Source organism: Vombatus ursinus, unplaced genomic scaffold (genome assembly GCF_900497805.2).
Source record: "Vombatus ursinus unplaced genomic scaffold, bare-nosed wombat genome assembly UNPS02014817.1, whole genome shotgun sequence".
Taxonomy (NCBI): domain Eukaryota; kingdom Metazoa; phylum Chordata; class Mammalia; order Diprotodontia; family Vombatidae; genus Vombatus; species Vombatus ursinus.
In genome coordinates, this window is record NW_020954595.1 from 12735290 (window position 1) to 12757603 (window position 22314).

The window sequence follows — 22314 nt, forward strand, 5'->3', positions numbered from 1 at the left end:
CCTCCTACTAAAGGAGGGGAAAGAACTGGAAATTAAGGGGATGCCCATTCACTGGGGAATGGCTGAACAAGTTGTGGTATATGATGAACGTTATTGTGCTATAAGAAACGATGAGTTCAATGATTTTAGAAAAACGTGGAAAGACTTACATGAAATAACGAGGGCAGAACAGTGAAAACATCATATGTGGTAATAGCAATTTTGTTCTAAGGACATCTTTGAGAAAATAAGTTACGTTGACTATTATAAACCCCCAAATTAAGAAAGATGCTCTCTGCATCCAGAGAAAGAACTGATAAGCAGAAGCATATCTAGAATGACTTTTACACATATACACATTTGTGAGAGAAGAAAGTGACCTGATATCTTTATCATATATTTGAAAGGAACAGCAAGTTGTACACAACAGATTTACAGTTTCATGTAAAAAAAACTTAAAAACGTAAAAAGTTCTGCTATGTTATGGAAATGCTTGTTCTATTCCATGAATTAAAAATGAGATAAATCTTTTAAAAAGCGAAGGGCGGTGGGCGTGGGGGTCCTGGCCCTCCTGCTCTCTTTCCAAAGCACAGCATATCAGACAGAACTCCGGACCAGGTTCGAGACTTCTCCTGGCCACTGACTAGCTCTGGGGCAAGGCTGCTGTTGTTCCAACTTCATTACAGGATACCCCAGCAGGACCCTCCCTCCCCTTCGGCTGCCTCAGACACTGGGGAAGAGTCTCCAGACCCACCCAACTCTCAGTACCTTCCACTCAGCCGCGTATCTCATCACGATTCCTCTGCACTGGCGATTGTACTCAGCGATGCCCATCTTGGCCACATCCTCTGGCCCTCTGATTCCCAGGGACTTGTCGATCTCATATTCCTGAAAAGAAAAGATGCACTGGGACTGAGCCTGCCTCCCACGGGGCTCCCACTCTCCTGCCATTTGGGGTCTGTGAAGGGGCTCCCTACTGAGGCTCTAATGCCATGAGACCCCACATCCACGTTCTACTGGGCCAGGAGAGGCTCCAGAGAGCACCTGCTGGAGGCCACAGCATAGCGTCAGGAGGCCAAGAGAACCCTGGAGAAGCGCACTGCCAGGGAGGCCAGAGCCCCAGCGTACCACAGGTAAGCCGTGGCAGTCCCAGCCAAATCTTCTGTCCACGTGGAACCCACTCTGGTGAGCGTATCTGGTGACGATGTCCTTGATGGTGCCCGCCAGGATGTGTCCATAGTGAGGAAGCCCCGTCGCAAATGGAGGCCCATCGTAGAAGGTATACCTGTGGGAGGCAACGAGGAGAAAGAGGACATCGTCCTGTCATTTTAAAGCATGTTAGGACTGACATCCAGACCCGGGGCCCACGGCAGGGCAAAGGGGGCCCGAAGCAAGACTCGAGTTAGCAATAGCCACGACAAACAGCTGGCTAGCAAGCACCACCACCCCCCCACCCCGCCCCATCTGCACAAGGGAGGAGATGCGACCCAGCCAGGCTGGCCAGTCCTCCCCTCAGGGAGTTTCTGGTCTGGCTGGGGAAAGAACTAGAAACAAGGTAACAAAGTAACAATGCAAGAGAGTCAGCAAAGCTGTGCGTCACCTGAGCAGGTAGCACAGAGAACACTCTGAGAGAAGAGGTGGGAGATCTGGACGGGAGCAAGACAGGGAGGGAGCCCAGGAAAGGGAGGGCCTGAAAGCCAGGATCTGAAGTCTGGACACCAGCCCCTGCCCAAGCAAGGGGACACCTTCGGGGCTCGGGACAGGATGTGACTGGCACTTCTGGAGAAGCCCAGCTCAGAGCTAGGCTGAAAAGGCCTGGGGTGGCTGTGAGGCCACTCGGATTAATTTCAAGGAAACAGGTTCACAGCATGGCTGCGCTCGTCCACTCACCGGGGTCTGTTTTTGGACTGCTTCAAGCATTCCCTGAAACAACTGAAGTGCGTCCAGAACTCCAAGATTTTCTCTTCCTCATCAGGAAAGCTGATGTTTTCTGGGACCTGCTGGACCATTTTGTTGCTGGAGAGAGAAGAGCTCTGCGTCACTCTTTGTCACCTCGAACACAAGGTCCACCCCCACTCCCAACATGTGGCTGTCAACGGGGCTGGGTAAGCACAGAGCCAGCCAGAAATGCAGCCGAGCGGATCGATCCCACAGCCACCCCGCCACCCAGGAAGGAGAGCCAGCGGTGGCACACGCGGGCCCTCACGCTAGAGGTGCAGCTGTCCCAGGGAGCCCCGGCCAAGTATCCTGCCGGATGAGAGAGTGCGGCCGAGGCCCCAGAACCCTGTACTCCTGGACCCCGCCAAGAACCCAAGGGCTGCGCTGAGCACAGTTGCCTTCCTAGAAATAACATCGAGTGTCACCAAATAACTGAGGCTTCAATTCAAGAAGTGGTCCAGAGCATGGCATGCCCGACACAGAGGCAGGGAGAACTGGCTTCCAATTCTACCAGACGCTTATCAGCTCATCTGCAAAATGGGTGTGTTCCTGAGCATGCAGCCCTTGGCAAACTATCGTGATGGATTTAATCTTATAAAAGAAAGCTCTCTTCCTCTTGGAGACACGATTTCCCCTTTACAGAAACACTAGCTGTCTCCCACACAAGGGCTGCTGAAAAAGCAGCAGCTGCCACTTTTGCCCAGGCATTGTGGCCCCCCTCAAGCCAAGAGACCTCTGCCCAAAGGACACCAGCAGGACACAGGCTGGAGGCTAGGCCAAGCACCTCTTCCCCAGTGCGAGTGCTCTTGCCTTCTGCTGAGTCATTCCATCCAACCAATAAGCATTTATTAGGCACCTCTTGCATACGGGGCACCAAAGACAATTCTTCAGGTTCTCAGCTACCTTCACTGGGCAGGCTCTTTGTCATCTGCTTTTTGTCTCCATCCTTGAGGGAGTGCACGGGAGAGTCTGTGCCCATCTGTGCTGATGACCAGGGCTCCCCCACCCCCCAACCCTCCTGCCCTGACTTCAGCCATCTAGAACACAGCACAGAACCAGGCAGCAAGCAGGCCTGGGAAGCCACGACCACCTGGGATATCCAGGCATTGTCCCAGAAGATCTTGCTGAATCATTTCATCTATTTCATCAGTCCCAGTGGGACTCTGGGTTCAGACTGAAGGCCTGGGGCTGAATCCCAGCCCTCCCAGAAGGGGACCGGCCTCGAGGCCCTCTACCGGGCCTGGGCGCTCCCCTAAATCGACAATGAAGGAACGCAGCCCACAGTCCACTGGGTGCAGGTTCTGTGATAAGCTAAGAGCAAGGGCAGAGGCAAAAAACTGCCCAAATCAGACTGATTCCCAGAAGGCGACCAGACGGAGGCTTCAGTCGGCCCCAAAAGGGCCCCAGTGACAATCCACGGGCCTCCTTACCTGCTGGTGCTGCCTCAGGGGCATCTCTCGGACAGGCCCCGTCCCTCTGTGCTGGCCTCCCTCTTGCCCCAGCCCCCAAGGTTCCCTCCTCAACCCTAGCCTCTCTCCTCTGGTCGCCCCCGGTGATCCCATGGCCTTCTATGGCTTCAATGGCCAGCTCTGTGATACAGCCCGAGCTCTGGTCCTGCCCACTAGACACCAGCTTCCCACCCAGAGGCTTGCGTGTCAGAGCTTTCAACTAAAAACCTACAACACTGCCTGTTTCTGCAGAGAAGCAAAGGATTTGAGATCTCAGGCCTGATGGGACGGCCACTGAGCTCAGCCCCCTCATTTAACAGAGGAGGAAACCAAAGGTACTGAGGTTATGTGACTTGGCCAGGGTCACACAGCAAGGTCTTCTGATTCCAAGTCCAACGTCCTACCTTGCGCAGAGAGGGTGCCCAGGTAGCGCTCACCTGCCACCCGATCACTTCCCTCTAATTAGGGAGAACCCCTCACTGTCAAAAGCAGAAAAGCCAGGGGGTCTAAGAGTCCGAGGAGGGCCCAGATCTGGGCCAGAGACACAGGCTAAGACCTCCAGATGAAGCCCCAGGGACTGGTTTTCTTAGTCTGGCTGGCTGGGGGTCTGTAAGCAGGTCCCTCCTCCCCACGGCCGGCCCCCCCCCCCCACTCCACGACCTGCTTCTAGCCCCCCTCCTGCTGCATGCAGGGCACATTCTCAGGGGGTCTTGCAACCCCCTCCCTGCCTCAGCTCCGGGTCTCTCTCTCTCCCAAGCCAGGAGAGACCTGTTGGGGAGCTTGGACCCTCCCCCTGCACCGTGGCTTTAGTCCCTGCTACACGGCCCTGCTCTCCGTCCCTGGCACCTGCGGCCTCTCTTCCAAGCCCCCGTTGTTGGCAGCCCTGGCCTGAGCTCTGCCCGCTGACGTGTTCCAGTGACCGGGCTGTGGGGGCTGCCAGGGGGACGCAGCCCCCACGCATACATCACTGCGCCTGCTTGCTCTGGGCCCTTCTTCACAGCCTGGCGAGCTACACTGACATCATAGCGTCCAGGAACCACGGGGCCATGCCCAGCAGGGGCGGGGCGGGCAGAGCCAGGACCGGACCGGCACTGGCACCGGCACCATCTCCAGGCCTGGATATTGGGGGGGGAGGGTAAGGGTCCTTCCTGCCGCCCTTCCCCCACCCCGGGGGGGGCCACCCAGAGGGACCACAAGAGGGCGGGACCTGGCACACAGTAGGGCTGAGCTAACCCAGCCTTCCAAAAGGGGAAAGGAGGAAGTGTCTGCAAAGCCCAGGCCCCGAGGGCGACCCCTGCCCTGGCCTGAGGATGCCCAGGAGGATGCCCGCTGGCGCTCACGTTGCCGCTGCTTCACAAATGCCATTAACCCCTCTGCCCTTCACCCCACCCTGGAGGGCACCGCTCTCATGACCCCCACTTTACAGAAAGGGGCACAGGCACGCAGCGGGCGGGAACTGGCTGGCACCGGGGACCTGCACCCTGGGGGGGGGAGGGGGAAGGGCCCCGACCTTTGCCGTCACTGGGTCAAGGCACTCCCGGTGAGGAAAGCCCCTCCCTGCAGCAAGGCCCGAGGGACCACGCGGCTGAACCTTTCCGGACCTCAGTTTCCCCCCTTTCTGGGCCCTACGGCTTCCCGCTCCGTCCACGTGTAGCGCCCAGGGCCGCAAAGAAGATCCCGAGAGACGAGGGGCCCCCAGGCGCAGCCAGAGCCGGACACGGGCGCCCTCCCTCTGCCGGGCCCGGGGCACTCACCTGCGGGCGGCCGGCGGCTGGGCGACCCCGGCAGAATGATGCAAGCGGAGGAAAGCATGAGCGGAAGCGGAAGGGCGGGCCGGGCCGCCGGCGCAGCCAATCAGCGCTCAGGGCCGAGGCCGGCCAACAAGGCGGCGGCCGATTGGCGGAGCGGTGTCCTGGCAACGGGGAGGACGCCGGAGGGCGGGGCCATGGCAGCATCCTCCTGGGGCGCCTGACCTGGGGTGGCTGAGAAAGCCGATCCTCTCTGGTGGCCCCTCGCCCTCTCTGGCGGCCCCTCGCCCTCTCTGGCCTCAGTTTCCCTTTCTGAGAAATTAGTAGCCTCGATAATCATGGCTAGCGTTTAGGTAGCGCTTTTAAGGGTGCAAAGCGCTTTACAAACAGGACCTCATTTGATCCTCCCAACATCCCTGGGGGGTGGTGCTGTTATCCTCAGTTTATAGCTTGGGAAGCTGAGGCAGGCCCGGGGCAGTGACGTGCCTAGGGCCACCCTGCCTGCAGGCTGCAGGCCCCAACCACTGATCTTCCTGGCGGGGTCTGGAGTCAAGAACCTGCCGCCAGGGCCTCCTCCTCCAGTCTGGTCATCTCTCTCACCCCCGGGCAGTCCCAGGACCGCCTACCTCATCTGACCCAGAGCTCTTGCTGGGTCTGCAGGTATTCGGCTGGTCAGCGCCTGGCCTGCTGTGGCGTGTCCAGGCCACCCTGTGCATGGGATGGGGCCTCAAAGGATGGGCTGCCTTCCCCGCTAGAACGTCCATTCCTTGAGGTCAAGACTGCCAGGATGTTGCAAGCGCTCAGGCCGTGGTGGGCCACCCCTCCCTCTGCTCTCATGGACTTTCCCTCTTAAGGGGTCAGGCCACTGGTCAACAACCCAGAACCAGGGCAGTGCTCCTGGCAGGACCACAAGCCATCCTTCAGCCACACTCAGCATGCGGACCCTGCAGCCAGGCCCCTCCTCCGGGACTCTCTCCCGGCTTCCCCTTCACATCCCCGTGACAGGCCGGCTCCCCTGGTCAAATGCTTCAAATCCCCACGTGGGTCAGAACGGGTTCTGGGCCCACAGTCCCTAACCTTCTGCCACTGATCCCTATGTGCCTGAAGTCGACCACATATGCCCACAGAAGCAATCAATTCTGTTGAAAGGTAAGTTCTGGACTTGTGGCTTCAAGAGGCAGATGCCCAGGGGCAGGCCCCGGGCTCTCCTCACCTGTACCTCAGGCTGGCTGGTGCATCTGGCCTGTCATTCACGCCTCGGGGATCCCCCATCTAGGCTCAGGAAGGCTGGTGGAGCCAATGTTCCTCTCTCCTCCCACCCCCCGAAGCCCCCCAGGAGAAGGAGAGCCCCAGGCTCTCGCTGACCTGTCGTAGGTCAGTGACCTCCTCATCATAGACACACACAGAGAAAAAAAAAGATTGTTCTGTTTATATTTCTAAAAATAATCTCAAAATAGGAGACAAGCCACTTTTGTACAGTCATAAATAAAAAGCCGTCTCATTTACACCAAAAGTCAGTACTGAAAATAGCAACAAGGAAGGGCTCGTCAGAATGTCGGTCCCAATGGGCTGGAGGCTGAACGGCGGTAACCCAGGCCCACTTTGGCTTCTTTTAAAAAATAAACGTTTTTTCCTCTTTTACATCAATCGAGACGATATTACATTCACTCAAAAGGTTTCCTAAAGCCAGTGGAGAGAAAACAGCAGGGAGCTTTGTCTGCTGAAAGCCACCCAGGCCAGGTGAGTCTGAGGCTCGTGGCAGCCCCTTCTCCTCAGTGTGGCCTGGTAGGGTCCTCATGCCCCACTGGCACATGCAGACTCAAGCTCTTTGGAGGCTTCATACCTGAATGAATGCGACTGGGTAATACTTAACAGAACAGACAATACAGCAAACATGGAGAACACTGACCCGCGCCTTCAGGGACCCTGGCGGGAAGTCCAGAGGCCTGGACACTCCCAGGAGCTAGAGAGAGGCCTCAGCACTGTCCCAGCCAGGGCTCCTGGCTTCAGAGTGGGCCCTCAGGCCACGTCTTCCTGAAGCCGGTCCCTCCGAGGCCTCAAAGGGAGGGCGCCTGGCCCCTGACTGGCCATGGTCATCTCTAAGGCTTGGCTTTCCTCCTGGCTGCTTTGTGTTTCTTCCGGCAATCCTAGAGAAACAAGAGCACAGCTTGTGGGGCCAGGGTGGGTCGGGCCCAACACCCACCAGGTAGCTCTGGGTTTACCTCCGCACCAAGGGAACAGCACCAGGGGCTCTCCCTCCTACCTGTTGGGGACACACAGGCTCCCCTCCCCCAGAGCCACACTTGGCTAGGCCTCTCCCTCCTCCCCCCGGGGACCTGCTGCCCTCATTCACCTGCAGCAGAGCCACGGTTCTGGACTCCCAGTCTTCACTGCTGGGCTGGCTTCCTGAGGCTTGCCAGAATGACCCAGGACCCACTGAAGAGAAAATAGACACACATGTTTCCAGGAAGAAAGTTGACAAGATCATCCCTATGGTGACCACACAGGTTTCTGCTTATCCTCCCGTGTTCCCCACAAGTGACCCTCCAGCTCTCTCCAGACCTTGAGGCAGGAGAGCTGGGTTCTAACCCTGTCGTGGACATGCAGCCGCTGTGAGTTTGAACATTAAGTCACTTGATGCCTCAGTTTCTCCTGCTGTAAAATGGGGATCCTCCATCTGACCCTACGTCAGGACCTCTCAACGAGGACCTCTCACAATGCCACGCACCAAGGCAATTCTCTGCTCCCACCATTAGAAGTGATTTTCCCAGAAGTTCTGGAAGTCCATCTGGCACAAAGGCTCTGTGAGCAGAGCGCAGGCACTGACCAGGCCTCCAGGCTGCAGGGGAAACCCCTGGGGATGAGCCTCTGTGATGTGGAGGACACGGCAGGTCCTGGACGGTCAGGCCCTCAATCCAGAGAGCTGGGGCAGAGAGCTCCCCCAGGAGGGAGGAGTGGGGCTGCCCGGGGCTTCCAATGCCAGGTGATCTCAGGGCCAGGGGCAAAGTCAGACCCTCACTGCAGCAGTGTGAGGAATGGATGGAAGCAAAGAAACCAGTTAGGACGCAGCAAAGGAGTGTGGAGCAGGGAAAAGCAGGACAGGAGCCCGGGGAAGCGTCCAGTGTTCACCGCTTAGCCAAATCTGCCCAATAACTCATGATGCAGGAGGCGACTGGCAGGCCCTGGGCCTGGGAAAGGGAGCCAAGAGTGGAGAAGGGCGTGTGCCTGAGGTAGCAGTGTCCAGGGTCAAGGCTGGCCTGAGAACACCAAGGCCACAGCAAGCAGCCAGGCTGGGAGAAGAGGGATGAAAAGCAGGCTGGGGCAGGGGAGGGAGGGGGGCCGGTGAAGCCAGAGATGGAGGCCCAAGGGCTCACCCAGTCCTGCGGTGGTGGCCACCCGCAGGCGTAAGGCAGCGGCAGGGCCACGAGTCTGGCGAGCCTGGCCTTAGCCTAAGGTCTGACGGGAGGAAGGAGGCAGGACTAATGAGTAAACAGGAAGAATCCTGCCAGAAAAGGCCGTTGGGGGAGGGGACGACCCCAAACACCCAGAAGCAAAGCTTCTGTGCCAAGCACAGCCCGGCACAAACCCAGCCACAGCTCATGGACTAGATGAAGCCAAATGAGAAGCCAGCACGGCTCAGAAACACAGCTCGCAGGAGATGAGAACAGCCATGCACTTAGGGACTTGGGGTGAGGGTTAGGAGAGGTGAAGGACCTCTAAGCAAAACCACCGACCCGCTAACGGAGGAGGAGAGAACACTGGCCGCCCAGGGAGCGCGCCCCCCCAACCCCGGCGCCTCCAGGAGCTCCGGGCGGGGCCACCCTGCCAAGAGTAAGCGGCCCCAACCCAGCAGAGACAGACCCTAGGGCTGAGGAGGGATGCGAGGCCAACCACGGAAGCTAAGAAAGTGGGGAAGGCCAGCGTGAGCGGCCCAAATGGGGCTAAGCACTTAAGTCTAGCACGGGGAGATGACTCGGGTCCCTCATGCTGTCATCACTGGGGGGACACACAGAGGACCTAGGGGTGGCTCTGTGGGGTCTCGAGGATCTGAAAGAGTGTGGAAGAAAAAACACACCGGGCAGTGCGTGTGCGTGCACATAAGGCTGAGGGGAGGCAGTAACACCTGAAGCTCCCTCTCATCTGAACCGGTCAAAGGACAGATGATCCCACGCACATGCATAGGCAAAACACGTGCACACATGCACCACACGCATACACTCATATGCCACACACATATATACATGCATACTTCCATCGCACACGCACACACACACACACCTGGGCACAGAAATCGCCGACCTAACAGGGAAATAGGAGAGGAAGGGGAGGGGAGCATCAGGGACAGGGAGGTAGAGGATGGCGGGCTCAGGCTGGGTAGCAGCTGGACGAGGTGCGGCTCTGAAGGCGACAGACACCTCCCCCTTGGTGGGGCTGCCTGGAGACCCTGGGGTGGGGGGGCCCTGGGCCTGCCTCGGGTCAGGCTGGCTTCCTCCTCCCGTGGGCAGCCAGGCCAGAGAGCCCTCCAAGCTCCCCAGGCTCCCCTAAGACAGGCCGCTCTCATTGCAGAGGATTAACAGAAATTCCCTAGATGAAAGAGCGACCCTGCCCTCATGCCCACTGCCTGCCCTGAGGCCTGAGGGTGGTTGGCTGCGCCTCACCCTGCCCTCAGGGGCCGACTCCAGAACACCAAGCTAGCCTTTTTCTAGCCAGGGCCCCTGAGGGTGCTGAGCCGTGCCCTCTCAAAGGCTGGACTAGAGATATTCTGCCAACTAAAATAAAAAACAAAACCAGCCTTACCACGTAATCTTTCATCATTCTCGGAGAAAAAGAAAAATCTCCTGGCTGGTTTTTCAGATGGCTGTGCTTCCCTGGAGAAACACAGAGAGAAGCGCTTACTTTCCAATGTAAGTGACCAGGGATAGTCCAGCCTGGCGGGGCCTGAGCATCATTCCCCCGAGGTCTCGCCTCTCCAGGCAGGCCGAGGCCAAGCGCTTTGGGGACCACAGTGGGTCCCTGTCCTCCCGCTGCACTCCTCCTCTTGCTCTGGCCCCAGGCAGCCAGATTCACTGGGAGGGAGGGAGAGAGGGAGGTGAGAGCACCAGGCCAGTGATGGCCTGGATCAGGGAGGTGCCTCTGACTTCTGTCAGAGTTCCCAACTTTCATCAGTGAACCAAAGGGGCGTCGGCCAGAAAGTGCTGGACAAAGCTGGCCAGACAAGGGACCACAGGTGACCCTGGCTCAGGACACGCAGGCCTGTGTATGTGTAAGGAGACCCGATGATGCTCTGTGGCGGAGGGAGGGCTCCAGCATCCCACAGGCCTGTGGTTGTCACGGAGCATTTCCTCTATTGACACAGACATGAGTGGGACACCCCCACACCCCTCGTCCTCCTCCAAGCAGATCAAACAGCTCTCTAAGGAAGCCCAAGAGGATCTGTGATGGGCCCAGAGGCCCACAGCTGGTCTGCGGAGGGCCAGACAGCAAGGACCCTCCCTCCACGGCCCAGGACCTCCACACCGGTGACGCCCCAGCCCTTCCACTGTCAGCAAGCCTAGCGAGCTCTGGTGCACGTCCATGACCACAGAGCATGAGGGGCCCCCGAAAGGCAAGCCGTGGGCATTTCACTCAATGCCCCATCTCCCGGGGCCCACAGGCGGCTCTCAAGCCTGGCTTACTCCGGCCTGGCCACTTCTCGGCTCCCATCGGCAGGCGCGGGTTCCTCCTCGTCTTCCTCCGAGCTACTGTCCTGGAAACGAGGGTCCCGCTGCCAGGCCATGCGCCCGGGAGGCCTGGCTTCAGTCTTGTACGGTTCTACACACAGAAAAGGAAGGGGTCAGGGCACCCACAGAAGGGAGGGCAGGCAAGCAGTGGACTCGGGGCTACCACCAAGGCTGCTGATTTTGCCTGGCCTTGTTCCTCTATTTCCAAGCCCTCTCAATGAGAAGCCTGGCGTAAAACAAGACTCCCTTCCTGACCAGGGAAACAGCTGCTGGTGTCACGCTCACAGGCATTCCTGGAGGTGTCTGGTTTAAAAAGAGGAAGCCTCTGAGAGGCCGAGGGAGGAGACACCTATGATCCACATTGTAGACGTCACCCTGGGGGCCTCGTCTGGGGGCTGGAGGTGAGGAGCAGCTGACCTAAGGCCAGAGCTCTGGCCCTTTGCTGGCCGTGTGATCTCGGCCAGGGACCATCCCCTGCACCCCCCGCCCCACCCTGTAGTTAGTGGGGGTCCTGCCCCGGAATCTGCCTGGCACCAAGGCAGAGCACCCCCAGGGCCAAGCCCCTTCCTTAGGCGGAGCGTACACCTTACAATGGGCGTTAGGGGGAACCCCACCTCTGTTCCCTGGCACAGCTCTCACACCCTCTTTTCCGGCTTACAAAAGAGGCCTCCAGGGCGCCTCTGGCAAGGTCAACTGGGGGGCCTTAGACAAGGGCCATGGGGAGCCAGGACCAGCAGGGCCAACCCCAACTCCCAAAGTGTCTGAGCTCTCTCCTCTGCTTCTCCCTTGTGGCCATAAGACATCCACCCTGTGACCCCAAAACCTCCCTGCACCATCATAAGACAAGTCCTCTGCCTGGCAGAAAGGGCAGTGAGCTCCTCGGGCCTGAGCTCCCCAAAGACTTGGGGTCCTCTCAGAGGGCTGACCTGAAGGCCTCAGCCCCCCCCACAATGGGCTCAAGGAACACATGGCATGGGGTGAAAGACCCCCCCCAAGCTAAAAACCAGAAATGACAAAGCAGAAGGAGGCGGCGGCTTCATGGGACTTGGGGGGACAAAGGACACCCCGAGCCAAGCGAGTGTTAGGAATGAACCTGCTCGAGGCCCAGGGGCCTGCTGGCCAGCCTGTCAGACCTCAGCTCTAAGAGGCCCTTGGGTGTTATGGCCTAGGCCGCCTTTGTCTGCAGAGGGCAGGGGCTCGTTCCATTTCTATGATGCCTACTACGCACCTGGCACAGAGAGCCTGTGGAGCATGACCTCACCAGGTGCTACAATGACCCTTAGTTTGTGATGACCTGCCCAGAGTGACCCAGCGGCAGGCCTGCCGGATGGCAGGATTTCCTGCCTCCAGGCCAGCCCTCTGACAGTCAGCGAGCTGATGCTGGGGCTGGGGAACGGCCCCACGGCCCCTCTTTACCTTGCTTGACCTCACTGACGTCTGGGCCGAAGAAGGAGAAGGTGAACTCGCCGAGGCCCTCGGGCGCTCCTGGGGCCGTGGCTGTCTCTGTCTCCTCGGGCGTCTCGTTCCAAGGGCCGGCAGCTCCAGTGCCCAGGGCTGGCGTCGTAGCCCTAAATCTCTCCTTGAGATCGGCAGCAATGCTGTGATACAGGTCTCTGGACACTTCAGGCAGCGTCTCGGCCTCTTCTCTTTTCCTTCTGCGTTTGGCTTTGCTGTTGTGGAGAACAGAGACGAGAGGCAGGAAAGGGAAGCTGGAGCCCACCTTATGTGGACACACCCCTCACCCCGAGTTCTCTGAAGAGGGCGGCCAGGGACTGCTGGCCGCTGAACACGGCCTCCAGTGTCACTCATTGTTATCAGGTCATTCCTCTACTTTCTTTATCTTGGTCAGCAGGCTTTATTAAGCATCTAGGGTGCGCTGGGCACTGTGCCAAGCACTGGGAAGACAAGGAGAGACCAAAGCCGGTCCCTGCCCTCGAGCTCACCCTCTAAGGGGAGACAACAAGCAGACAGATACGTATAAACCAGCTGCATACAGGACAAATAGGAAAGAGTGAACAGAGGACAGAGGGGCTGGGGACGGCTTCCTGTAAAAGGCGCCAGGATGTCAGGAGGCATGGAGGATGCCCGAGCCGAGGGGCGCACAGCCAGGAGGCCGGCGTCACTGGACTGGGAGGGGATGTGTGGTCTGTCCTTTGTCCTCAAAGAGGACCGTGACGTTAGGGAGGTGATGCTGTGACATGCACGTGAGGCAGGGCTGGGCACAGTCACCAGCCTCACTCTCTCCTCCGGAGTCATCTGGGTCCAGCGGTCAGACATGGATCAGGACAACTACAGACGGCCCCCGGGCAAGGCGGGAGCGGCCGGTTCTGAAGGGCTCTGAACGCCAAACGGCATTTTGTATGTGCTCCCAAAGGCAATACGGAGCCCCGGGGGCTTTGGTGTCAGGCCAGAGACAAGGGACACGAAACGAAGCTGCTACAGCAAAGAGACAGACAAACTGGAGAAGCAGGAGGAGAGGCACACCCCGAGAGAAGAGTGACCTGGAGTCTAGGCAGCTGACTCTCAGGACTGAGTGTCCAGTCCCTTCTGCTCCCACCCGCTGCAGGCTGGACGCCCGCCTGCTCCAAACCACTCCTGACCAAGGTGCCAGAACATGGCCCTTCTGCTCTCCAGTCTGGCCTTGGTGCCACCTGGCACAGTGCCCTGGCCCCCATCCCACACAGCCCCGACGTCTCCCATCTGATCCCGCCTCTCCGGTCCAGCCTATGACTTGCGGTCGAAGGGATTTATCCAAAGGGCACACGTGACCCCAACTCCTCCATTCGATCGATGCCAGCAGCTCCTTTCATAGATGCTCCGATGTACTTTCCCACCTCCCCTCTCAGGGAAGCACCCTGGTTCTTCCCCCATGACAATCCATCTCCCCTCTGTGCCAGTACAGGATTCCCCCAGCCCCAGGCGGCCACCTTCTACTGACCCTCACTGCACAGCATGCCTCGTCCCTCCGAGGTGAAGCCTTCTCTCACGCCACCCTCTCAATCCCGTTATTAAGGCCTTTGTCTTTCTCTCTGTACGCACGCACGCACGCACGTACATACACACAGAAAAAATGCCTGGGAGAGGCTCACTGTCTTCATCATTAGAGATTATTGTAATCTTTGCATCCCCCCCATTAACAAGTACCTAGGGGATGCTCACTAAATGCTTCTTAATTAATACCACCAATCAATCAACACACATTTGCTAGAAGAGTGAGAAATCTGACGGCTCTTTCACAGTTACGATAACTTGTTCTGAGGGGCTGCAGTCACGAAGACTCCTTAGGGGACGCACCCCAGGCCTCCAAATTGCCGCACTCTACGTCTGCTCCCCCGGGGAAGGAGGGTGTGGATGTGTGCGAGGGAATGACGGGGACAGCGAGATGTTTACCTTTCCTTTTCCTCAGGGTCGACTTTTCTTTCAAACGTGGCATGGTCCAACCTTGTCGGGTCATAGCGTACGATGTTTCTATGGTCAAGAGCGGAGGGGTCAGCAGAAGCCCTGGAGAGGCAGCTGCCCAAGGCGGAGGAAGGGCAGGATCGGGGCCTCAGGGGCCCTCCCGTCGCCCACAGACCCTCTGCGCCTGGCCGCGGCCTCGTCCGCCACCCAGGCTGGTGCCGTGACAGACGAGGCCCTCACGGGCTCTGAAGGGCCTGGCTGACCCAATGTGGAGCACGCACCTGAACTGCTTTGCAGCTGTTTCCTCTTTGCTCAGTTTCGGAGCCCGATGGCTGACGTGCAGAATGTTTTTAATCACCTCCATGTTTTTCTTCTTCTCAGCAATGAGCTCCTCTTCCTCGGCCGTCTCTGCTTCTTTTATCTCTTGAAGGTAAAGCGGAGTCTGAAATGTTAGAAACTCTCCTTTGCGTGAGACCCTTAGGGCCCATGGGGGACAGAGCCCCCTTTAGGCCAGTAGAGCCCTGGCCTCGGCCCTCATGCCTGTGTCCATCTCCCCCCAGTTTCCTTGGCTTCAAGGCCTCTCCAGCACCACCCCTCCCCAACACTCGCATCTCCCGCCTCAGACGATCTCCAATCTGTCCTGTGTCGTTGGCACGGTTTCTCCCCACCCAGCCCAGTGCCTGGCACACAGTGGACACCGAGCAAGGCCTGTTGCTGCTGAAGCTTAGAGACTCAGACTGGGGGGTGGGACCTAAGGGGCCATGCATCCCGCCTCTTCTGATGCCACATAACGATGACACTGTCTGGGGTGCCCTGAAGTCACACGGGCGGGAACAGGGAGCCACAGCATCTGAGCCCAGGGCTGCAGCTGTCGATCGACCTTCCTTTCACTTGCACTGGGCCCACCTCCTTCTCCGTAAGACGGCAAAGTTTCCTTAATTACAAAGGGGACAAAAAGGGGGCCGGCACCGAGGAAGAACTTGTTCAGCTGCTGAGTCATTTCAGTTGCATCCGACTCTCTGACCCCATTTGGAGTTTTCGTGGCAGAGATACTGGAATGGTTCGCCACTTCCTCCTGCAGCTAATTCTACAGATGAGGAAACTGAGGCAAACAGGGTGAAGTGACTTGCCCAGGGTCACCCAGCCAGTGTCCAGTGGAATCTGAACTCAGATTTTTGTGCACTGTGCCACCTAGAGGCCCAAGGAAGAACTACACTGCTGAACTAAGGAAACGTTTAAAATGTTTTTAAAAAACTAAATGATGCATTAAAAAAGTTGAGATTTGGATTGTTACTGAAGCCGAGTAGGCTTCTGTTTGTGAAAAATGGCATCAGTCCCTGGTTCCACAATGAACTTCCCCCAAAGGCCAGCTGGCTGCACCACACAGGGGCCCTGGGAAAGGAAGGCTCGCGCTCTTCAAGGCCAGGGCCGGCCAGGGCCTCAAGAAAGGCCTCGCTTCCCAAACACAGAGAGAACCGAGAAAACTCCTAAGAACACAAGTCATTCCCCAACTGGTAGATGCTGAAAGGATGTGAACAGGCAGTTCTCAGATGAAGAAATCAAAGTGATCTACAGTCCCAAGAGATGCTCGAGAGATGCTGATTAAAACAACTCTGAGGTACCACCTCACATCTGTCAGATTGTCTCATAGGACAGGAAAGGAAAATGACAAATTTTGGAAGGGATTTGGAACAACTGGGACACTAATGCACTGTTGGTGGAGTTGTGAACTGATCCAACCACTCTGGAGAGCTATTTGGAGCTATACCCAAAGGGCTATAAAAATGTGCATACCCTTTGACCCAGCGACAGCACTTCTAGGGCTGTATCCCAAAGAGATCACACAAACGGGAAAAGGACCCACATGTACAAAAACATTCATAGCAGCTCTTTTTGTGGTGGCAAAGAACCAGAAATTGAGGGGATGCCCATCCACTGGGGAATGGCTGAACAAGTTGTGGTAAAGGAATGTAATGGAATACTACTGTGCTATAAGAAATGATGAGGGTGCAAAGAACCTCAGAAAATGTATATGGTATTTATATGTTTACATTTTGCATTACATATATATTTATTTATACATTAACAGCAATACTGAATGATGATCAACCGTGAATGACTTAGCTATTCTCGGCAACAAAATGATTTAAGACAACTCCGAAGGACTCATGGCGAAAAACACCATCCATCCCTAGAGAAAGAACCGATGGAGTCTGAATGCAGATTGAAGCAGACTTTTTCTTTATTTTTCTCAGGGTTTTTTTGGTCTCTGTTTTTCCCATGACATGACTAACATGGAAGTATGTTTTGTGTGACTGTACATGCATAACCTATATCAAACTGCTTGCTTTCTCAATGGGGGGGAAAGAAAGGGGGAGAATTTGGAACTCAAAACTCTTTAAAAACAAAGGTTAAAAATTGTTTTTAGGGGTAGTTAGGTGGTGCAGTGGATAGAGCACTGGCCCTGGAGTCAGGACCTGAGTTCAAGTCCAGCTTCAGACACGTAACACTCACTAGCTATGTGACCCCAGGTCACTTAACCCCATTGCTAGCAAAAAAAAAAAAAAAAAATTTGTCTTTACGTAAAGTTGGAGAAATAAAATATTAAATTAAAAAAATAGAAAGACGAATGTTAAAAACTATCTTTACACGCAATTGGGAAAAAGTGCTACTAAGAAAAAAGAAAAAAAGAAAGGATGTTTCAGAAGAGACCCCTGGCTGCCATCCTGCCTGAGGCCATGGGTTCTCCATGCCCACAGTCTAGGACTCGAGTCTCTCCTCTGATGCTTCCTGGGGGCAGAGGGAGCCTGGTTTCTTCCAGCATTGTCTGCTCAAGGCCCCACCTGTCCTAGTCACTCAGGTTCTCAATCCTGGTGCTGTCCTGAAAGCCTCCCTCTGTCTTACGCCACACGCACACATCAAACGTATATCTAACCCTCTGCTAGGCTTGCTGCTAACTCTCTCTACGCCATTCCTTCACCCATTTCCTCTCCAAGGAACAAGAGTTAGCAGAGGCAGGAGGGGTGGGGGGAGGGGCTCCTAAATCTCAAGATGGCGGTGTGGGTCCAATGTCATAGGCTGAACGTGTGAGAAAAAGTGGTGGAACACGAGAGGGGTGAGTCCCCAGTACTGTGAAAAGAATGGGCTGTGCTGGGTGCTCCAGGCGGTGGATCTCTGCTCAGTTATTAAATTAGGAAGGACCAAACAGGGCCATTTCTGGAGATCAATGACGTTCTTCTAGTAAGATTAGCATTGTCTGGTTGTCCACAGAAAAACCAAAGGAACAGTGAAACTCACCCTCCTCTTCCTCTTCACTCTCACTTTCCAGAAAGCGAGCATCCATTCGAAACCGGTCATCAGCGCCAAAGTGGGACTGTAAACTCATGAGCTGCCCAACAAGACACAGACAATGAATAACCCGATCCCACGGGAGGACAGGGACGGGGACTGGACCTGGGATTTCTCACCCAGGGAAGAAAACTTCTGCCAAGGAAGATCAGTCCCATCCCTCAAACTCAGAGCCAGGGAGAGCTGCCTGGAGCACTAAGGGATTGTGCGACTTGTCGAGAGTCACAGGCAGAACCTGAACCCAGGGCTTGGTGGTTCCCAGCCCCGCCCTCCACCCACTGCACCATGATGCCTTTCTGATCCCAAATAACTCCTCCCAGCCACACTCAGGGCTTCTCACTTGAACCAGAAAAGAATCACAGACGTCTTGCTCGCCGTGACAAGCGCGTGCTGACCCAGCAGAACGTGCTGCGGTCAGTCATCCGGGCTGAAGACGGGAAGGGTTAATGAGCTGCCAAACTCACAATCACAGCTGCCCTCAGCACTAACCCACCTTTTTTCCAGCTTTGCCTTCAAACTGGGGTTTAATTTGGAACCGGGCCTCGTCATCAGTCTCCTGCTCCTCGTCCTCACTGCTCTCAAACAGCTTCCCAGAGGTTTTACTGGCCAAATCCTTAACGGACAAAACAAAACAAAAACCCCACAACCATTTAGGAGGAAACAGCAATTCCTTTTTTGCAATAAAATTTTACGCTTCATGCCCCATAAATATATCATGATTGTCTATTTGAAGATGAAGCGCACAACCACGAGCCACCTGGCTTAGAGAATTCACCACCTTAAACCATGTGGCACAAGGAGGATTCGAAATCAGGTCCTCTTGCCTCCAAGCCCACCTCTGCCACATGGGACACACTACAGAAATGGGAGGCAGAGGTGGGAATCATGGAACAGAGACTCTCGTTAAGTCTTGGAGGAGTCAAAGCAAGAAACCTGAGGTCGCCGACGTGCAGAGAACAGGAGATGGGGCGGCCTAGCGGGAAGGGTGGCTGTAGGAAAGGGGGGCTCAAGAAAGGAGGAGGATGATGGAGCCGTGAACACCAGCATGAGCCTGCCGGATGGCCCGCCAGTCACCGCTGCCCACGTGGGGCACCCAGAGGAGCTTCTGTCACCTACCCGCCTGACTCCGCCTCCTGGAAGAGGCTTGTCGCCACCGTCTTTTTCTTCCGTTTCATCTTCACTGTCAGAGCCGAACAGGATGTGACTTGGTTTGTTGGCTGGATGGCTGTCCTGGGGAAATACGGAACGTGTCAGAGAGAACACCCAGGCTCAGTGCAACCCTAAACCCAGACTGTCAACGTGGGCCAGATGCTGCCCCCAGGGGGGCGGGCACTGTCTTCGCGGGCCCCATTCTTGGCAGCCTTAACATCCATTCATTAACCGACATTCAGACATGCCGCTCCGAGCCCTGGAGGGCCTGCTGGTCCCTCGGCTGCCCCGCTGGCGTGGACGTAACATTCACCAACGTGCTTACTCCAGAGAGTGCTGACGGGGTCAGAGCACAGCTCATCCCAAAGACCCGAGGGTGTGCTTGGCCACCCAATCCAGCTGTTGGGGAGAAAGCTGACTTAGGGGAAAAGGCTTCTGCCAACGCTGACAGGGAGACACTCACCAAGCTGGACAGAGCCCTGTGAACCAGCTGCTTCTGCAGCTCCCGTTCTCTCCTCCTTTCCTCCAAGGCTGCCAAGCGTTTCTGATTATCCTGAGAGTTCCTCGGAGGGCTGATGGCATCAGCTAGAGCCACAGGAGAAGGTGGGCATTCAGTCTCCCTTGCCTGAGACCCCTCTGGGCCCTTCCCTTGTACACGAGAAGGCGCACCATCCCTCCCAACAGAGAGTTGGAGAGGTTTCTTGAACTGTGTTTTCAGAACTGCTGGCTCACGCTCGGGCTCTGGACCTGCAGAAGGCCCAAGGGGGATGGAATCGCTCCCTTCCCCCTTGGGGTCTCCCAATTCAGTGGTGCCAAGGCCATCATCACTTCCCAAGTCTGTCCTACAAGTCTTTGCATTAAGACTCAAGGGTTTCTTAGCACCGAAAGATGACAGGCTAGAAAGAGAAGCACTTTCACATTCAGAACTAGAGGAGGGTGACTGCACAGCACCACGCTGGTCTCCACTGGCTGGCTGCCTCCTTGGAAGTTTTCCAGGACAATGTGGAAGACTGTTGGCTCCATTTGCTTCCTTCCCATCTTGAGGTGGGGACATTTCATCACTGGAATAAGTATTCAAATCAAAGGCTTGTTTTCCCACAGAACTACCAGGAGATGCTTCCTGTTTCAAAGAATCCTGTCCTTTTACCTGAGTGGTAATACCACTGTGCTTAAAGGGTTTTTTTGGTTTCTCCCCTCCATAGAGCGCTCCCATACCCCTGAAAGCCTGAAACTTGGACTTTGACATAGTTTCCTCTGGTGGGTTCTGGCCACTGATTTTCTCTTCTCCTTCTAAGAGGGAAGCCAAAATGTCCTTGGGATTGATGCACCGGGCCCCTTTCTTGGGAGCCTTCTTCCTTTTCTGGCCAGACCCAGTGTCCTGTCTCTTGGGGAGAGCCTGCTCGGCACGCCTGGCATCCCCCCCCGGACTCTCAGCATCTCCATTCGCCAGCTTTTCCAAGTCTGCCAAGGTGAGGTCAAGGCGACAGCAGTTACTCATCATGGACTCATAATCCAAGCTTTCTTCAGACTCACCGCCCTCAGATTCAGGGGAGACCCTAGGCAGCTTTTTAGCGATGCACTTTGTACGACTGACCGACCCTCCTTCACTACCTCTGAGATTTTTCCTTTTACTCATTTCTGTAGCATGACGAGAAGATGGACAATTTGCTCTATTTTTCAGCAAGTCCTCTTTCTGTTTAGATTTGTCTTTTGGTAAAATCGTTTGCTTGTCTTTGCTCTGACCACCATTTCTACCCCCCGCAATGATTTCATCTGTGTCTCCCGAGTCATACTCTTGGTCATCTTCAGCAAGACGAGTGGCATTACCTGAGCGAGGGGCCTGGGGGCTTTTCTGTTTCAACCCTGACCTGACTGGATTCAGCTGGAAGTCGACGCCGACCACTTCAAAGGAACCCTCTTCAGTGCTGTCTGTTTTGGGGAAGGTCGTGGTTTGGGATTTCTTCTCTTCTGCTAGCATGGCTTTTAGTTCTTCTTCAGAATCAATATCATCATCAGACATGCTATTTTTGCTTCTGACAATGGGGGATTTTGAAGTCTGAAGAAACCCTGCTTCTAACTTCTGACCGTTCTTACATTTAGAGAACCCGGACGTAGGAAGATCGGCTGGCCTGGAATTTGCTTTCTGCATGTCCAGCTGTGGTGCTGTGTTTGGAGGGGCCGGGGATGTCAGCTCAGGGTGCCCCACAGTCTTGGATGGGGAGCAGCGAATGCCCCCCACCTTCACTCTCTTAGCAGGACAGTTCCTGAAGGCAGGAAATTGGCCTTGTCGTTTCTTGCTCATTACGTCATCTCCTCCTTCCAACTTCCATGTGAGGTCAGAAATAGACACAGCACTTGTGACATCCTGTTCAAACTTCTTCAGGTTATGGCAATATTTTGATGGATCATATTTCAAGATGTTGGGAACAGTTAAGGCAGAAAACATAAATTGTTCAACAGAAAAACAAAAATTCTGCAGAACTTACAACTGTGGTACAGTGGACTGGACGCCGAGTCTGGCTTCTGGAGCCTTGAGTTTACTTATCTGAAAAGTGAGTGATCTAAACGAAACAATCTCTCAGAGTCTGCGCCTCTAAACTTCTAATACTTTATATCCTGTGCGTGTCAAGGCTCAAGGTTATATATCCACACCAGCAGCTGGCAGCAATGACTCTGGGTTGGATGAGGGTGAAGACAGAGTCCAGCAGCCCCAAGTGGCCCATTCTGGGTTCCCAAGATAATGCTCCCACCCCAACACGGCCCATCATCAGGCCTGGTGTCCAACGAGACTACAGACTGAGCTAAGGTAGCCAATGGGGGTTCCAAGAGGGGCCTCAAAATTGGGCAACCCTCTCTCCCACCTACACCTCCTTCCTTCCCAAAGCAATTCCTAGCTCATCCATGGTATCTGAGTGGGAGATTATGGAAACAGGCTCATCGCCAAGGACACTGCTGATCTTCACGGAGAACAACCCCCTCCCCCTGAATCCATCCCACCTAGCTTAGTGACTTTAACATTCCAAAAACACCGTTTCTGCCCAAGTTTACGGTGACTCCCTGCAGCCTGTTTTAACAGGGCACCTGGGCTTCCCAACCTTCCACAAGCTGCTCTTAAACCCTGAGAGAGATCATAAGCCAGTCACAGACCACCAGAAGCTGGCAAGACCCTTCGAGGCCAAGGATATCGAGGCTCCTGAGTGTGCACTCAGCCAGGCCTGGGGCCATCACACCCCAAGCTTGAACTCATTCCCTCTGTAATTCCAGACTCCTCCAGTGATCTTGACCCCACAATCATCTAAGCTCACATTCCCAACTGCGCGAGGTATCTTCCACAGCTAGACTTCCTATTCTGTACTAGCTAGGATGCTGGCCCCGGGCACCCTGTCAGGGCTAAACAGATGCTGGGTGACTAGATGACCGGACCCTAGGGCACTGCAACCACAGACGGCACCTCATAAACACGAGTCCATCGATGGATGGATCAATTAGGAAGGATATTTTACGTCTGTTCTGGCTTCTAAGGTGCAGGATAGGTAAAACTCTCCCAAACTTACTCACGACCCAATCCTAGAGAAGAAAGAGAAC

General features: G+C 55.6%; 2 protein-coding genes and 1 non-coding gene across 3 annotated transcripts in view; all 3 read right to left on the bottom strand.

The window, feature by feature from the left end:
* IARS (isoleucyl-tRNA synthetase) overlaps window positions 1–5197 on the bottom strand; it is a 39738-nt gene extending 34541 nt beyond the window's left edge. Inside the window, exons 1-4 of the mRNA XM_027835819.1 lie at window positions 5120–5197; window positions 1870–1995; window positions 1108–1264; window positions 748–867 (exon numbers count right to left, since the gene is read on the bottom strand). Of these exons, the coding sequence (XP_027691620.1) occupies window positions 748–867; window positions 1108–1264; window positions 1870–1988 (396 nt within the window). The 5' untranslated portion in view covers window positions 1989–1995; window positions 5120–5197. The remainder of the gene's footprint in view (window positions 1–747; window positions 868–1107; window positions 1265–1869; window positions 1996–5119) is intronic.
* Window positions 4271–4410, bottom strand: LOC114023351. The gene has a single exon (XR_003566774.1). It is a non-coding gene; the product is annotated as a small nucleolar RNA SNORA84 (small nucleolar RNA).
* A 1930-nt stretch (window positions 5198–7127) lies between the features above and the next one.
* NOL8 (nucleolar protein 8) overlaps window positions 7128–22314 on the bottom strand; it is a 20480-nt gene continuing 5293 nt past the window's right edge. The window contains exons 2-13 of the mRNA XM_027835918.1: window positions 22228–22296; window positions 19193–21148; window positions 18697–18810; window positions 18074–18193; window positions 17530–17620; window positions 14514–14655; window positions 14224–14301; window positions 12250–12503; window positions 10789–10924; window positions 9911–9981; window positions 7467–7549; window positions 7128–7260 (exon numbers count right to left, since the gene is read on the bottom strand). Of these exons, the coding sequence (XP_027691719.1) occupies window positions 7213–7260; window positions 7467–7549; window positions 9911–9981; window positions 10789–10924; window positions 12250–12503; window positions 14224–14301; window positions 14514–14655; window positions 17530–17620; window positions 18074–18193; window positions 18697–18810; window positions 19193–21148; window positions 22228–22296 (3162 nt within the window). The 3' untranslated portion in view covers window positions 7128–7212. The remainder of the gene's footprint in view (window positions 7261–7466; window positions 7550–9910; window positions 9982–10788; window positions 10925–12249; window positions 12504–14223; window positions 14302–14513; window positions 14656–17529; window positions 17621–18073; window positions 18194–18696; window positions 18811–19192; window positions 21149–22227; window positions 22297–22314) is intronic.